Source organism: Nyctereutes procyonoides, unplaced genomic scaffold (assembly GCF_905146905.1).
Source record: "Nyctereutes procyonoides isolate TBG_1078 unplaced genomic scaffold, NYPRO_anot_genome, whole genome shotgun sequence".
Taxonomy (NCBI): Eukaryota; Metazoa; Chordata; class Mammalia; order Carnivora; family Canidae; genus Nyctereutes; species Nyctereutes procyonoides.
Genome location: NW_026575048.1, coordinates 179,663 through 197,715, shown reverse-complemented (window position 1 = coordinate 197,715; position 18,053 = coordinate 179,663). Strand labels below are relative to the sequence as shown.

At 49.4% G+C, this 18,053-nt stretch overlaps 1 protein-coding gene across 1 annotated transcript in view; it reads left to right on the top strand.

The window, feature by feature from the left end:
• Window positions 1-18,053, top strand: part of SH3YL1 (SH3 and SYLF domain containing 1) — a 38,431-nt gene that overhangs the window by 3,790 nt on the left and 16,588 nt on the right. The window contains exons 2-4 of the mRNA XM_055327469.1: window positions 9,954-10,064; window positions 13,612-13,725; window positions 17,024-17,088. Coding sequence (XP_055183444.1) covers window positions 9,954-10,064; window positions 13,612-13,725; window positions 17,024-17,088 — 290 coding nt within the window. The remainder of the gene's footprint in view (window positions 1-9,953; window positions 10,065-13,611; window positions 13,726-17,023; window positions 17,089-18,053) is intronic.

Sequence of the window (18,053 nt, the reverse complement as noted above, 5' to 3'; positions counted from 1 at the left end):
CTCCGTTACTACTAGTCCTGTCGCTGCTGCCCTGCTGCCCCTTGCTGCACTCACAAGGCCCTGGCAGTCCACCCCATAGTGCAGCAGCAAGTCCCGCCTGCAAGCAGAGCTGCTGGGCCTGCTGCGCCCCTGGGCTGACAGGAGCCTTGTGGGGTGAGCCTCATTGGCACTGGGCTTGCGTGAGGCTGGAGCACCGGGCTCCTGGCAACCAGACCTCCTTGGGTTTCCTTCTCTTTTTCAATCTCTCTTTCTTTAGAGGACCTGGAAAGGACTCCACTGGGCGCTACTTGTCAGCTTGTCCCTGGCTTCCCTCTGGCCCTCCTCTCTCGTAAGACCTGGGAAATATTACAGAGTCCAAGAGCCAGAGAAATTTTGCTATTACTCAGCACATTTCCTCCTAAACCCACTGGATTTCATATATAAATGGACTCTGCTAGTCCTCACAGGGATTTGACCTTTAATTCCCCAAAGGCACACAATAGCTTTTTCATCTAACACGTGTGCTGGGCACCTAACTCTGTGTCATTATGGCATGTGCTGGAGATATTACGGTGAAGAAAACAAAATAGTCCACGTGCTTACCCCCATGGAGCTTATATTGCTGTGAAGGAGATGAGCACGAAGGACCATGATAGATATGGCGGATGGAGAGATCTGACAGATGGAGAGATATGATGGATGGATAAATAGATATGGCAGATGGACAGACATGACGGATGGAGAGACATGAGGGATGAAGAGATATGATGGATGGAGAGATATGTTGGATGGATAGACATGATGGATGAAGAGATATGATGGGTGGAGAGACATGATGGATAGACAGGACAGATGGAGAGATGATAGATGGAGAGACATGACAGATGGAGAGATATGATGGATGGATAAATAGATATGGATGGATAAATAGACATGATGGATAGACATGATGGATGGATAGGCATGATGGGTGAAGACATGACAGATGGAGAGACAAGACAGATGGAGAGATATGGATGGAGAGACATGACGGAGAGACATGACATATGGAGATATATGGATGGAGAGACATGACAGGACAGATGGAGAGATATGGATGGAGAGATATGATGGATGGAGAGACATGATGGAGATATGTGGATGGAGAGATATGGATGGAGAGACATGACGGAGAGACATGACATATGGAGATATATGGATGGAGAGACATGACAGACAGGACAGATGGAGAGATATGGATGGAGAGACATGACAGATGGAGAGATATGATGGATGGATAGACATGGATGGATAGGCATGATGGATGAAGAGATATGACAGATGGAGAGACAAGACAGATGGAGAGATATGGATGGAGAGATGGATGGAGAGACATGGTGGATGGATAGATATGACAGATGGATAGATAAGGCAGATACAGACAGATATAATTGACAGATGTGTTAGAGATGCAGACATGTATATGTATGGTTGGCAGAGTAAGGATATAAGCTGTGGTGCAGACTAAATATGGGAAACCTTTGAGGGATGTAAGCATTGGGTACTGTTACCTTAGCTATTACGTAAATGGAACATCTCTTTGGAGAAATGACCATAGGGGTTCAAGACTAGGAACAGAGAAACCAGTCAGGAGGCTTAGAACAGACACCACAAGAGCTCGTCATCTTGGGCCAGGCTGGTGGCCGGAAGGAGGTGGGGTGTGATCAGATCTTGAGTAAATGTTGAAGGCTTCTGTCCTGGCGTGGTGCGCCGATGGACGGCTGTGGCCGTGAGAGCAACGATAGAGAAGCTGCAGTTGGCCCAGGTTCTGGGCGTGAGCTCCCAGGTGGAGAAAGGCCACCTGGAGAGAGAGGAAGCTGGGGCGCAGGTGGGGCCCTGGCGGGCTCACGAGCGGGCCGGTATAATTTGAGATGCTGACTTGATTGAGAAAGTCACTGAGACCGAGAGCCTGCAATTTAGGGGAAGGTTCAAGAGTAGATAAAACTTGGAGAATTGTCAGAGCTAAGTTGTGCTTACAGTCGCGGGCCTGAGAGTTGCGTGTAATGGGAAAGAGCGGGGCCCGGGGGACGGGAGGGCCCTGGCAGGAGGCCGGGGGGCAGGCTGGCCTCTCCTTTCCTGCAGCCTTGGTGGCCGCCCTGAAGCCACACCTGGGGCAGGTTTGCTCCTGAGCTCCCGGGTCACGGACTGGCTGGTGCGAGCCACGGCGGAGGGAGGGACAGTCTCTGAGGCGCGGAGCAGGGAGGCCCCGCTGCGGGCCCAGAGCCCACCGCCGGGAGGTCCGCCCTGGCTCCATGGCCCCAAGGGCCACTCTGAAGCAGCATGTACAATTGGCCTTGAAAAATGAGTTGTATTTCAAGAGGTCGGAGGCTGGCAGTGGTTTCCTTAAAGGGCCAGGGAAAGAAACTTGAGGATAGACGTAGGCCCTTACCCAGCAAGACCGAACAACCAACCACAATTTTCTCGGTTGCTGAGAACCGAAGTATGCTGACCGGCCCGTGCTCTGGTGATGCTCGTCTCGGGATGAGGCCGTGTGAGTCCCTAGACGAGAACACATTTTGCTACTTGAGGTTCTCAAAATTACTGTTCCTTAGCCTCAAGATAAGTCCCATGTGTTCAGCTGTTAACGCCGGTCCGTGGTGTGGTTTTACTGATGACACCTCTGAAAATGCATTTTTTTTACACAAAATATTATTTCATTCGATTTAATATGTTCAACCATTAAAAATGTAAAAACTGTTCTTACATCCCAGGCGCTAGGTGAGCAGGGTCCCCTGTCAATTCACCACCCCCAACCTCCCAGCGTGGGCTCTGGGACCAGCAGGAGGGCTCCTTAAGGTGTTGCTCCTTTCTGGGAGCACGATGAAGAGCTTCCTCGGGGCGGGGTGGGAGGAAGGCTGCAGGAGGGACAGGCGGGGTCAGCCCGTGGCGGGGACGCTGGCCGCAGGCCCGGGACAGGGAGCCTGAGCTCGCAGCTCCAGCCGCAGCCCGGGGGCCCGGCAGCCCTGCGCGGTCGGCCTGTGGGAGCCCGGCCCTCCCCGACTCGCCCTTGCCAGGGCTCTCGGCCCGGGTGCACCCGGGACAAACACCTGCCGCGGGCCTCCCTCGCAGCCTCTGCAGCCACCCCCCGGGCCGGAGCCCCTAGACGGGCCGCGGGCACCAGGAGGGGCACAGGACAGGACCCCAGTGCACCAAAGCCTTCTAAGGTGTCCACCTAATGGAGACAAGGGACATCCCCGTAAACCCTTCAGCACCTCATAGAAAGGCAAAGCCAGTGCTTTGCGTTTCCAGAAGGACTTGAAATGGTGAGTTACGAGCACCACGTAATCCGGGAGACAAGAATGGGACCCTGTAGCCTGATCGCCCGCGGCGTCTCTGTCCCTGTGTCCGCCTCTCCAAACTGATTGATTAGATGGAAAACAAGCCAAATCTGCTCTTACGTCGGAAAATGAAAATTGCAAAGACTCCTCCGCCGTCTTCCTTCAAAGATGAGAAAGATGAGAAATAATTTTTAAAATGCAGTAATTAGGGTAATATCAGCCGCAATAAAAAGCATCCAGTCAGGCACTCACCACATTAAGGGTCACGCGTCCCCGGGGTAGTAACCCAGCTGCGGGCGGCTCTCCCCTGGGGCCATCAGGGGTCTCGTGTCCACCCCCCCGAGCTGTGACAGCGACAGGAAGGAGGCTGGAGAGGCCCGTACTTCTCAGGCGTCCTGGCACGGAGGTGACACGTCGCCCTCGCCCTGGGGACTGCGGCCACTGTAACACGGAAGCGTACACGGGGTGGCAGCTGGCTGTCCCGGCCCCAGCACGGAGTGGAGCCTCCGCACGGTTCATGGGTGCTGGGACAGTTGCGGTCACCGCGTCCCGTCAGGCCCCAGCGGGAAGTAGGAACCGGGTAGCTCACCTGGTGATGGTGCATGTGCCTAACGAGGCAGCCGTCCCCGTGCCCGGTGTGCTGCCCCAGATCCTGTCCCATAGCAGCCGGACGGCGGACGCCGCCCCTTCCTCAGGACGAGCTCACCGGTTGCAGCTTTGTGCCACCGTGTCCCGCAAACGCCCCCCGCCATGTGCGTCCCACCCCGGGCGCTGGGCACCCAGGACAGAGCGCACGTCCTTGGGGAGCCGCCTCCAGGGGAGACGCTAGGGGCCCAAGTACATTTATGGGAATTGGAGCTGCTCTAGTGTGTATTTTTTCTAAGACCCTCTAAATGCAAACGGGGTAATCAAAGCAGTAGTAAAGGGCAGACTGAAGGTCGCTAGTAAATGGACATAATTTTCAATGGCTTTCTCGAGATTCCTTCCTATAAACATTTTACGTGCTTCCAAAAATCTTTCTGCGGTCATCTCTGTGCTTAAAACTAACAACTGGGCAGCCCGGGTGGCTCAGCGGTTGAGCACCTGCCTTTGGCCCAGGGTGTGATCCTGGAGTCCCGGGATCAAGTCCCGCGTCAGGCTCCCTGCATGGAGCCTGCTTCTCCCTCTGCCTGTGTCTCTGCCTCTCTCTGTATCTCTTGTGAATAAATAAAATCTTTTAAAAAAATTATTAAAAAAAAAAAACAAAAACTAACGACTGCCTCCAAAAGCAACGGAGCCCCAAGAGCACGAGGCTTCCGTCGGGCGGGACAGCTTCGCCCTAAGCAAGCACATGGCTGCACGATGAGTAACTTCAGGTCCTAAAAATCCAGGACCGGGCGGTGACCGCCCTGCGCGGCAGGAGCAAGGGGACAGACAACGTGCAGGGCACCGATCCGTGACAGAGCTCTCGCGGCAGGGCTCACAAGGTGCCCCAACGTGCGAAATATCTAATTACGTGATATTCGGCGTATGCTGAACACTCTGCTATGGAATGTCTCGGACACACGAGGGACTAGTGAGGGGACGTGATTCGCACCCGCGGCCTCCTCTAGAGCCGAAGGGAGCACTAACCTGCAGGCAGCGCCTGGGAGGCCTTCCCCAGGACCACCCCAGCCCCCAGTCAAATACCACTGGGCTTCTGTTATGTTTTTTTTTTTTTTAATTTTTATTTATTTATGACAGTCACACAGATAGAGAGAGGCAGAGACACAAGCAGAGGGAGAAGCAGGCTCCATGCACCGGAGCCCGATGTGGGATTCGATCCCGGGTCTCCAGGATCGCGCCCTGGGCCAAAGGCAGGCGCTAAACCGCTGCGCCACCCAGGGATCCCTGGGCTTCTGTTATGTATATTTATATCTTATAGATGAATTTTACACATAAATATTGTATATATTTTGTTACAGGTAGATTTTATCATTTATGCTTACGTGTTGTATAAATGTAGATGCTTGGGCAGCCCGGGGGACTCAGCGGTTTAGCGCCGACTTCAGCGTGGGTCGTGATCCTGGGGTCCCGGGATCGAGTCCCACGTCGGGCTCCCGGGATGGAGCCTGCTTCTCCCTCTCCTGTGTCTCTGCCTCTTTCTCTCTCTGTGTGTCTCTTATTAATAAATAAATGCAATTTAAAAAATATATATATAAAAAAAATAAATGTATGTGCTTGCTCCCGTCTGTGTCCGTGTGTGGTCCCCCGCGTGTCTTCATGCAGCTTGTTCTTCCTCTGTTATCCCTACTTTCCCACGGAGACACGCGTGTGTCTAGTTGAACGCGGCTTTCAGGCCACACCAGACCAAAGTCATCCATCCTCTTCTTGGGGAAAATTAGTTTCCTTCTTTGGATGCGTTTCTGTGTTGTTGTCAGTTTGCTGTCAGGAACCCTGCGGCCGTGCCCCGGGCCCCCCACGGAGATCTGCCGACGTGGGGCAGGGCCACGCTGGCGCCGAGGCTCTGGGCCGCTCCCTGGCGTCTCTCCGAGCCCCTCGTGACTCTTACCCATCGTGGGAGGCGGCTGCGGTGCTCTCACCCCGTGCCCCCTCCCCGCACCTGCCGAGGCCCCCGCACACCCACGGCCTTCGCCCACTCCCGCAAGAGGTGCGTGTCCTGACCGCGGCCCCCACGGTGCTGGCACCGACTTCTACCCCGACAGGACACGACACTGCCCTTCTGTCCCGACCCACACGCCCCACGCGGCACGTCCGCACCAGCCACAGAGTTTTCCTCTTCTGTGAATCAACTAACCGGACACTTTGCCTGGTTTTCTGTTGTGCTACTTGTATTTTTATTGATTTTTTGCAAGGTCTCTGTGTATTCTGGACCCCAGATCTCTGACATTTATATGTATGACAGATACCGTCCAGCATTTCAGTTGAATTTTTATTTTTCAGATGTATGTTGATACAACCTTTTCTTGACTTTAATGTAACTGAATATATCTGTAGTTTCCCCTTCTTATTGTGGATTATTTAGGGCATTCCTCCATTGCCCAAATAGTCAAGATATTTTCTATTACTTTTGTTCTTTTTTTTTTAAGATTGTATTTATTCATTCATTCATTCATTCATTCATTCATGAGAGTCATGGAGAGAGAGGCAGAGACACAGGCAGAGGGAGAAGCAGGCTCCACGCAGGGAGCCTGATGCGGGACTCGATCCCGGGACTCCAGGATCACGCCCTGAGCCGGAGGCAGACGCTCAACCACTGAGCCATCCAGTCGTCCCTATTACTTTCATTCTAAAAGTACTAAATTTTGCATTTAGTATTAAGGCGATCAATTATTGAAATTGTGTATGATGTGATATTCTAATTTTGTTTTTATTTGAACGACCATCTGTCCCAGAATAATGTATTCAAGTACCACGTCATCTCTGTCATATATTTTTAAATATGTGAATACACATCTGAATATTTTTTCTTTTGTTAGAAAGGTAGCATTTTTTTATAAATTTATTTTTTATTGGAGTTCAATTTGCCAACATATAGAATAACACCCAGTGCTCATCCCGTCAAGTGCCCCCCTCAGTGCCCGTCACCCGGTCACCCCCACCCCCCGCCCACCTCCCCTTCCACCTTAAGTGCTATAGATTATTCAGTAAGTTGTGCTGTATATGTAAAAAATATTAGGTTCCTACTTCATATCCTACACCAATGTAAGTCTGAGATGCACCAAATAGTTAATGTAAAATATAAGCTCTGGAAGAGGCTATAGCATAATGACCATATAGTTTTGTTTTGTTTTAAGGCCTTTAGTCACAGTATTAGAAAGATGAAAACAGTAGAAAGGCTAGAGAAATGTTGCCATGTAAGTAAAAACATATGCTGAAAAACTATAATTTTTTTTTTTAGAAAAGCTGCAGAGACATAGATTTACAACCTGATTAAAATTATAGACAAAAGGAGTATGGCACCAGAAAAACAGTCAAAGAATGTGAACAGAAAATAAGCAAAACAGGAAATGTAAACAAACAAAAGAAAAATTCACTAGTATTCAGATAAATCCAAATAAAATTTGTTATGCTGTTTTCTGATGTATGGACTTCGCCGTTACCAGTGTCGCCTGTAACCGTGGGAATTTTATGGTAATACCCAGTGGTTCTGAACTTGGGGAATGTTTTGGGCGCCTGGGTGGCTCCATCAGTGAAATCTGGGTAGTATCTGTAGGAGGCAAATTTGCTTTTTGGTTTTTTTTTTAAAGATTTATTTATTATTTATTTATTAGTGAGAGACACAGAGAGAGAGAGAGAGAGAGAGAGAGAGAGAGAGAGAGAGAGAGAAGGAGGCAAAGACACAGGCAGAGGGAGAAGCAGGCTCCATGCAGGGAGCCCAACGCGGGACTCGATTCCAGGACCCCGGGGTCACGCCCTGGGCCCAAGGTGGCGCTAAACCACCGAGCCACCCAGGCTGCCCTGTAGGAGGCAATTTGATAATGCAATGAAAAGCTAACAAACTTCTTTTTTTTTGGATTCATCGATGCCAACCCTTGAGACTCTATCCTAAGATGATCGTCAGCCAACAGCAGTATCTGTAAAGCAGAAAATGGAAATAATCTACATATTTGGCAATAGGAGTCAATTGAGGCACGAAAGTGCAGACAGTAGTGTCGGTGGATACTGATAGTGGGGGTGGCTTTTTCCTCGATATTTGCGTACGTGTATGTTTTCTTTTTCCTTTACAATATGCTTCTGCCATATTTTCCGATCATTTAAAAATACAGAATGTTTTTGTCATACTTGGGCCTTTCGCACTATGAATTTGAAAACTAATTCTCACTTAATTTCTGGTTCTTTTATGGTTTGATTTTTGGCATTTCAAATCATTGATGAATTTGGAGTTTGTCCATAAGTAACATGAAGCGGTGGATGATTTTTTTTCCCCAAAAAGATCACTATTTATTGTGTAACTTAGCTTTTCTACATTGACTTAAGGTGCTTTATTTTATTTTATTATATATTAAATTATTTTTATACATTTGGGCCAATTTCTGAATTTTCTACTTCGTAAAATTGACTCTTCTACCTATACTTGCATCTACTGCAAATTATGGAGGCTTTATCATACGTTGCAACTTCTGGCAGAGATTCACCTCTCCGTTATTCTTCTGTTATATACTTTTCCCCCATATTTTCTCGCTTGTTTATTTTTCCATATGAACTTGTGAATCATTTTGTTGGTCAGGATACTTGTAAAATTTACAAGAGACGAACTTGACGTCGTTAAGACAAAAAGTCAAAAAACCATCATAGGAACATTGAAAAGACAAATGACAAGCTGCAAATCAAAATTTGTAACTCATGTTCTAGAAAAACCTTAATTCCCTTACTTTATAAATGAGTAACAAACAAGAAATACTGCCCTGGTGGGACAGCACGAGGGATTGGAGGGGATGGAAAGTTACTTGACGTCACTCAACAAGTGAAAGCCCAGGAAGACGTTCAGACACTGAAAACCCCCCCGCCACTTACTGTGACCCCCAGAAACCGGCAGATGTGCCAGGGATGTGCTCCTGCAGGGGGGAGATGGGGGGGTGACCCCGGGAAGGCCTGGGCTCCGAGATGTGCTCCTGCAGGGGGGAGATCCAGGGCAGTGGGGTGGGGGCGACCCCCAGGACCGCCCGGGCTCCAACCTGGAGGCACCTGCGAGCTCCGGGGGGGGGGGTCACCCGTGCCTGTCTCCGGCTGCAGGAGAGACACCCCGGGCCTGGGGAGCCCAGGACTCTGGATCTGTGAGGCAGGCTCTGCAGAGGGCGGCGAAGCCCCGGGGACCAGCCCACCCTGCCAGGCGCCGGCTTCCACTGGAGAGGCCCGTGGGGAGCCCCTGGATGGGGCACCGAGGCGGAGCCTGAGCGGCCCCCCTGCTCGGGAGGGTCAGGACCCCGTGAGGTGCCCCGCCTGGGCTGCTGCAGGCATCGGGGACCACCTGGGGTGGGGGGCGCACCTGCCAGCCACCCCTCAACCTCAGAAACGGGTGGCCCACATCCCAAAAGGCCAAAGAGGACGCCATTGTCTGACGAGGACAAAGAAGCATCTTTTAAAATATGCCCAAGTATTGAAAGAACAACATACTGAGGACAGAAATGGAAAAACCAGAACAAATGGAACTTTCAGAGCTGAAAGTGTCAGGTGGAAGTGAAAAATGCATTCGATGGCCTGAACGGCTCCCCTGGCCCTGAGGCCTCTTGCTCTGTGGCCTTGCGCTTCCTCCTCCTGTGACAAAGGGCCGGTCCTTCTGGGGCTTCAGGGCCCGAGGGGGCTGCGCCGGGTGGTGGCCCGACTCCCCCAGGACGTGCAGGGGGGACTCATCGGCGGCTCCGGAGTCACTCCCACCGTCACTGACAAGGATAATCCATAGGATAGCTCCACATTTTGACGTGGATTTTATCCCAGGATTTTATAATTTCTGGGATTTTGAGGGTTTAGGGTTTCCCAACCTCAGAGTGAATTCATCAGGAGAATAGAGATGAGACAATAATTTGAGCATTTCTAGTTCATTTATTTTGCTAGAAGGATGCTATTTGTTAATGCTCAATTGTGCATGAGTAGAAATGAAATTATAATAGATTCCTAACTCCTACTTACTGGATTTTTTCATTAAAATCTCTCTCTCTTTTTTTTTTAATCTTTCAGTGAACAATCCTATACCTTCCAATTTGAAATCAGAAGCAAAAAAGGCTGCTAAAATCCTAAGAGAATTCACGGAAATAACTTCCAGAAATGGACCTGATAAGATCATTCCTGGTAAGTAAACTATGTACCTCTCATTTCTCAATTTGTTTTGTTGCCTGAGCTGCTTGGTGTGGTCTTTGGCCTCAGGCCGGGGACCCCTAAGAGCACCTTATCCTCCTGGCTGGTCTGCCAGCGAGTCTCCTGGGGCCCCCACACCCCCACCCCCTTGCCCTTCCCTGCCTCCTCTTCCTGGCGCACCTGGGCTCTCCCTAAATTCACCTGTCCTCGCCCGCAGTTTCTCAGGCCTTCACAACCTTATCTTGCAGAATCACTGGCTAATCTGATACATACATTTTGATTTGGGGGTTTCTCTCTTGAGATAAGATATTTGCCTTTTATCCTGCTTGAAGAAGACGCGGCTCAGTAACTCCTTGGGCCTTGAAAATGCAGAGCCTGACCTCCCGCCAGGGCTGCTGAGTCAGACGGGGCGCAGGGCCGCCCCAACCACTCTCGTTGATCTAATGGAGGCGGAGCACAGAAGACCTAGGCCCGGGGGTGCTTTTGGGAACCACTGTCTGTCCTTGGCCACGACCAGTGGCTCCTACTGGGTGGTTAAGGTGAACTCCAAGAGGCCAAGAAGACTTGTGTGCGAACCGGCTTGGGCACTGCGCAGACTGCCTCTGCCTTCCCTTTTGACCAGTTGCCACGCAGGAGGACGCCAATCCTGCAGGAACGAAAACTAATTTAACTTAAAAAAAAAAAAAAACTAGATTAATTTCTTAAGCCAGATTTTTAAGTTATTTAGCAGAATGTTAAATGTTTAAAAAGATTAATGTAGGGACACATCGGTAGCTCAGTGGTTGGGCGTCTGCCTTCCACCCAGGGCGTGACCCCGGGGTCCTGGGATCGAGTCCCACGTCGGGCTCCCCGCAGGGAGCCTGCTTCTCCCTCTTCCCGTGTCTCTGCATCTTTCTCTGTGTCTCTCATGAATACATAAAATCTTTAAAAAAAAGATTAATTTATTGTTGTTATAATAATAATAACAATATTAACGATTGTTATTTTGGCGCAGTCACTGCTCCCATGGAGGACACAGTGCTTCCTGGAGCCTCGCTCCTCAAGGTGTGGACTCGACCAACTGGGGGCTTGTTAGAAATGCAGGATCTCAAGGCTCTTCTGAAGCCTAAGGAGTCAGAATCTGCATTTTTCACGAGATCTCAGTGATCTGTATGCACATACCAGTCCGATAAATGCTGCTTTAGGACTTGAAGAAAATTCAGCCAGAAAAAACGAATTTTCAGTAACAGTATTCTGAAGCAGGAGATAGAAGACACGTCTTGATATATGTGAGCATCTGCATACACAGCCTGCTAGCCCAATTCATGAATAAATTGTATTTCCTGACACAGAAACATCTGGGTTTGGATTATCCCTCCTGGATTCTGTGCAGTGGAATTCCATCAGTGATCTGTAACCAGCGCATCAATACTGTAAATAAAAAGCCAATTGGCAAATTATTCAGGCATTAGTGGTATTTTAGTGTCTTCCAAATCTGGGTAGAAAATCCATAAATACAAACATGACATTTAAAATATGTTCATCAAAAAAATAAAATAAAAATAAATAAAATAAATAAATAAGATAAATAAAATAAAATAATAAAATAAAATAAAATAATAAAAATAATAAAATAAAGTAAAATAAAATAAAATAAATAAATGCAATAAAATAAAATAAAAAATAAAATAAAATAAATAAAAAATAAAATAAATAAAATAATAAAATAAATAAAATTAACTAACTAAATAACTAAATAAATAAATAAATAAAATACGTTCCTCTGCTTTTGTTCCTCGTAAACGGAGGCAGTCCTGACCGTACACGCACTGAGAGCGGAGGAAGATGCTCTGCCAAAATGTGGTTGTAAAAACACACCCGTGTGATACACAGCACAGCTTCGACCTCATCACAACATTCATACGACCTTCCACGCAGAGCAAAGGCACGCTCAGCAGGCTGCAGTCGCAGCCCAGCCCTGTCCTCCCCACGTGCCTTTGCGCCTTCACGCCCTTGATCTGTTCTCTCAGAGTCTCCTGCTAAAGTTTTTTTTTTAATTTTTTAAATTTATTTATGATAGTCACAGAGAGAGAAAGAGAGAGAGGCAGAGACCCAGGCAGAGGGAGAAGCAGGCTCCATGCACCGGGAGCCCGACGTGGGATTCGATCCCGGGTCTCCAGGATCGTGCTCTGGGCCAAAGGCAGGCGCCAAACCGCTGTGCCACCCAGGGATCCCTCCTGCTAAAGTTTTGAAGCGGTTTGAAACTAAATTTAGAAATTCAGTGTTTTTCTAAGGACTCGTATAAAACCATTTCTGCGTATTTGAGTAGAGGGTCTGATTTGACTTTCTTGATGGAGTATTTGACTAAAAATGAGAAATCAAAACACCTGGAAAGTGATGTCAGAGGCAAGAGTAACTTCTGATGCTTAGGCTTCCTGTGTCAATTTTTTTTTAAAAAAAGATTTTATTTATTTACTCATGAGAAACAAGGAGAGAGAGAGGCAGAGACACAGGCAGAGGGGGAAGCAGGCTCCGTGCAGGGAGCCCGAGGCAGGACTCGATCCCGGGACCTGGGGTCACCACCTGGGCCGAAGGCAGACGCTCCGCCCCTGGGCCACCCGGGCGCCCCTTCCCTTGTTGCTTGAAGATGTCCTGTTGTGTGAATAAATCCACAGAAAAGGGAGGTGCCCTGTTTGAGGGGCACGTATATTAATCCATCTTACGTAATGGACTTCCCTGAAATGTGAATATGGTATAAATTAAATGGTATTCTTAGTCCGCTAGCAGTTATGAGTCACTTGAATACTTGATTGGATCATTTTATAAAGTTAAATGTCTTTTAAAGTGGCAAAATCACTTGGGTTTTCTGTGTTTATGTCTAATTTTCATATTCATGAAACGTGAACTAAATATATGGCTTTAAGATCCAAGTTCTGCTGCTGGCGGCACACCCGTCTTGTGAGGTTTCTCCTTAGTACTCAGTTCCGTGTGGATCTTAATTCCTTTGAAAACAGTAACTTGGGTTTTTTTTTTTCTTTTTGTATTTGTTAAGATTTTATTTAAATTCAATTAATTGACATATAATGTATTATTGGTTTCAGGGGTAGAGTCGGTGATTCATCCTCTTATATGACACCCAGTGCTCATCACATCACGTGCCCTCCTTGGTGCCCGTCCCCCGGGGACCCCGTCCCCCACCCCACCTCCTCCAGCCGCCCTGTGTGTTCCCTGTAATCAAGTAGCTTGTTTTTTTATGAGTTGTATTCTCAATTATTTGAAGTTTCCAAATTACTTGTCCTGCTAGCAGATGCCCGTAAGGAAAGGTCACCCGCATGCCTCCTTCAGACAGCAGGTGCAGGACCTGGGAGCAGCACTACGCTGGGCGCCCCGGTGGAGGCAGCACCCCGACGGGAGGTGGCGGCCAAGGCCTGGGTGCCCTGAGCTGCACCCACTCCCTACCATGGGCGCCCCCCCCCCCCGGCCCGGCTGCACAGAGCTGTGTCCTGAGTCCTCCACGCCGCCCTCCGTCCTACCTGCTCACCTGCCGCTTCCTACCTTGCAGCCCACGTGATTGCTAGAGCCAAAGGCCTTGCGCTTCTGTCCGTGGTCCGGGCCGGCTTCCTCGTGACGGCAAGAGGGGGCAGCGGCGTGGTGCTGGCGCGCAGGCCCCACGGAGGTGAGTCCCCAGTCCGGCCCCGGCATGGGCACCCGCGCCCCTGAACCCCCCACCCGGCCTCCACCCACCCAGCTGCCCTGGGCCACCCTCGGCGCAGACACCCGGCGGGCTGGTGAGCGTCTCGGGGCGGAAGGAATCCCCTCAACCCCGAGGGGTAACTTGCCCTGTGGAAGGTGATCCGGCCATCTCAGCCATCTCTGATCGCTCTACTGTTCCCGTGGGAAACCACAAAAACCGGAATTTTTCTTTAAAGCCTGTACCCAGGGTGAGGGTGGGAGCCCATCGGGATCGGACACGTTGGTGTTACTTTCTGGGGTGAAGTCTAATCCTTGATTTTCAGAGATGAAATCAAAGTGCACTTCCCCCGATTCCAGGTTTAGCCGACATTTAGCGTAATAATTTAAAACCATGCAGGTGTGTCAAAGCCAACTAAAGAGCTGTTTATGCCGATTTAACATTCTCTGTACGCTCACATAATTGAACGTATTTCTCTCTTAATACATGTTTTTTAGTGTAGATCATTTCATGTTGCTCTGGAAAAGAGCACGAGACAATGACAGTAGATCCCCTGGGGGTCGGTGGACGTGGGCCCTGGTCCCCGGATCAGGTTTGGCCCCTGATGTGACCCTAAAGTACGGTAGATCCTCTGGGGGTCAGTGGGCAAGGACCCTGGTCCCCAAGGTCAGGCTGTGTCCCCTGATATGACCCCACCGTGCAGTAGATCCCCTGGGGATCTATGGGGCATGGGCCCTGGTCCCCGAGGTCAGGCTGTGTCCCCTGATGTGACCCCACATGCAGTAGATCTCCTGGGGGTCTGTGGGGCGTGAGCCCTGGTCCCTGGTTCAGCCTGTGTCCCTGATATGACCCCACAGTTCAGTAGATACCCCTGGGGGTCGGTGGGCATGGGCCCTGGTCCCCAGGGTTAGGCTCCCTTTGTCACCTGATGTGACCCCACAGTACAGTAGATCCCCTGGGGGTCTGTGGGGTGTGGACCCTGGTCCCCGGGGTCAGGCTGTGGCCCCTGATGTGACCCCACAGTGCAGTAGATCCCCTGAGTGTCGGTGGGGCATGGGCCCTGGTCCCCGAGGTCAGGCTCTGTCCCCTGATGTGACCTTAAAGTACAGTAGATCCCCTGGGTCTGTGGGGTGTGGGCCCTGGTCCCCGGGGTCAGGCTCCCTGTGTCCCCTGATGTGACCCCACAGACCTAGGCCTCTGCAGAGCCGCTGCACTGCCCGTGGGCTCAGGGCCATGAGAAGGTCGCCGTGCGGGTTGACCAGGCGGCTCTCTGCCGAGGTGGGGCCCGACCGCCCTGGGTCTCAGAGCCTCAGGTGGACCTGCTCCGGGGCCCAGTAGCCTCGTTTCTCTCCCCCTCCCGAGCGCCAGCTGCTCCGTCTGCACAGGATAAGATAAAAGCCGCCCAAAGGAAGCAGCAAATTCCCCAGATCCTGGCCAGATGGGCTGTCCTCAGACAGGTCGGTTCCTAACATAGGAAATGAGAAGAACTTTGGGATTATATGACACTCATTTCTGTAATCGAAACCCCACTAAGCCGGGCTAGATTAGTTCTGAATATATTCAAGCAATATCCTGTTACCTAGAACACAAAATTAGGTTTAGGAAGGTAATAAGCATTTTCAGAAAAGTACTTTATCTATACTGTCCCACCCTCCGCCCATCAAATTAATTTATTTCCTAATTCAAATGGAATTATTGTACTTAGTTTTCAAATGTAAGGAAATTTATCATCTTAAAATCTTAATAATCTTGAATTTATAACCTAGTTCTTGTGCTTCTACAAGGCACAAAAAGGCCAGTTTTTGCCCCCAGAGTTTTACAATAGAAACAGTTTATTATTGTGTTGCCCTTAGAAGTGATAATATTAAAATTTTTTAAAGTCATTTGCTCTCTTATATCTCTTAAAAAATTCTAACCAAAAACTAGAATTGCAGCTCAATTATTTTGTGAAACATCCAAGCATCAATAGTTGTGATTATCAAGTACCATGTGTGTTAGCAGGTACGGGCTGGCTAGTTTGGTCGTGTGCACGTTTATAGAGAAAGATGAGGGGGCATGGATTTGTGAGTCCATGAGACTCAATATCTGATACCTTTCAAATATTTTTTTTAGATTTTTTTAAAAAATTTATTAATTCATGAGAGACACAGAGAGAGAGAGAGGCAGAGACCCAGGCAGAGGGAGAAGCAGGCTCCGTGCAGGGAGCCCGACGTGGGACTCGATCCCGGGTCTCCAGGGTCACGCCCTGGGCAGAAGGAGGCGCTAAACCGCTGAGCCACCGGGGCTGCCCCCTTTCAAATATTTTTAACTTAAACATTATATATGCTCATTAAAGAATATTTAAAAACAGAGGGGGAAATACAAAAGTCTTAGTATTTCTAAAAGAGCACTATTCTTTCACATTGTAGCATTTTTCCTTCCCATATTTGGGTACCAAAGGGGTTTTAATGTTGTTGTTGTTGTTTTTTTTTTTTTCATTTAAATTCAATGAGCCTACATATAGTACATCCTTAGTTTCAGATGTAGAGTTCAATAAGTCATCAGTTGTGTATCACACCCAGTGCTCACCCACCACGCGCCCATCACCCAGCACCCCCAGTCCCGCCCACCCCCGGTGCCCCCAGGGTGTTTCCCAGAGCTAAGAGTCTCTTGGGTTCGCCTTCCCCTCTGATGACTTCCATTCAGTTTTCCCTCCCTTCCCCTTATAATCCCTTTGACCATGTCTTATATTCTGCATATAAGTGAAACCATATGATTGTCCTTCTCCGACTGACTTCCCTCAGCATCATAGCCTCCAGGTCCCTCCACGTCGAAGCACATGGTGGGTATTTGTCGTTTCTAGTGGCTGAGGAATATCCCACTGTGTCCACAGACCACAGCTTCTCTATCCATCATCTGTCGATGGACACCGAGGCTCCTTCCACAGTTTGGCTATTGTGGACATGGCTGCTAGAAACATCGGGGTGCAGGTGCCCCGGCGTTTCATTGCATCTGAATCTTTGGGGTAAATCCCTAACAGTGCAATTGCTGGGTCGTAGGGCAGGTCTAATTTTAACTCTTTGAGGAACCTCCACACAGTTTCCAGAGTGGCTGCCCCAGGTCACATTCCCACCAACAGTGCAGGAGGGCTCCCCTTTCCCCACATCCTCTCCAACATTTATGGTTTCCTGCCTTGTTAATTGTCCCCATTCTCACTGGGGTGAGGTGGGATCTCATGGTGGTTTTGGTGTGTACTTAAGGGGTTTTAATATTAGAGTGACGCTTTTTTCTTTGTTTTTATTAGAATGGTCTGCGCCCTCCGCCATTGGGATAGCTGGGCTTGGTGGAGGATTTGAGATAGGAATCGAGGTAAGTGTGTAAACCTACAATTACCATTTTCTCCAAAAGCAGCTGAAACTTACTGCAGAGAACCTGAGAGATTACTTGCTGTTCTTATTTCACCACCAACAAAATATGCGTTATTGCATGTATTTCATTTTCTAGATGGATCCCCACCTACAATTTTCTTTTTTTTTTTTTAAGATTTTACTTATTTATTCATGAGAGACCCACAGAGAGAGGCAGAGACCCAGGCAGAGGGAGAAGCAGGTTCCCTGCGGGGCGACCCTGAAGCAGGACTCGATCCCAGGACCCCGGGGTCACAATCCGAGCCAAAGGCAGATGCTCAACCGCTGAGCCCCCCGGGCGGCCCTCCGCCTACAACTGTCTAGGTTTGCCAGCGTCCTCTCCTTGACGGTGGACGTTGCTCGTCCCCCTTTGCTCCGTCTCCGCCTCTAGCACGTCTGAGGAACAGGTGTCTCAACGGATGGACCCTGCGGCCCCGCGGCTCCGGATTGCCAGCCGCTCCCCAGCTGGAGCTCAGAGCCGGGCCCACCTGACTAGCCCAGCGTGTCCTCGTGTCCTCGGGTGGAAACACCCAGTCGTGTTACAGCCCAGAGAATTATTGAATTCGTTATCTTTGAACTCTTATTTTCAAATAATTCAAATTCTTTAAGCAAAGACTGACTTTGCATTGTTTGGTTTGTAACTTTGCTCCCAACGACCTTGGCCCCTCTGCTCCGGGGTCAACGTTACTGCCCCAGCTTTTCCCACACAGGCTAGTTGGGTTTCCCTCATTCCTTCGTGTAACAATGAAGTTTAAATGCACAACCGGCATCTTATTTGTACTTACATCTTATTGCAAACTTTTTTTTTTAAGATGTTATTTATTTATTTGACACAGAGAGAGAGAGACCCAGAGAGAAGAGGCAAGCGGAGCAGCTGGCAGGGGCAGGGAGAAGCGGGGAGCCCGACATGAGGACGGACGGGGGCGG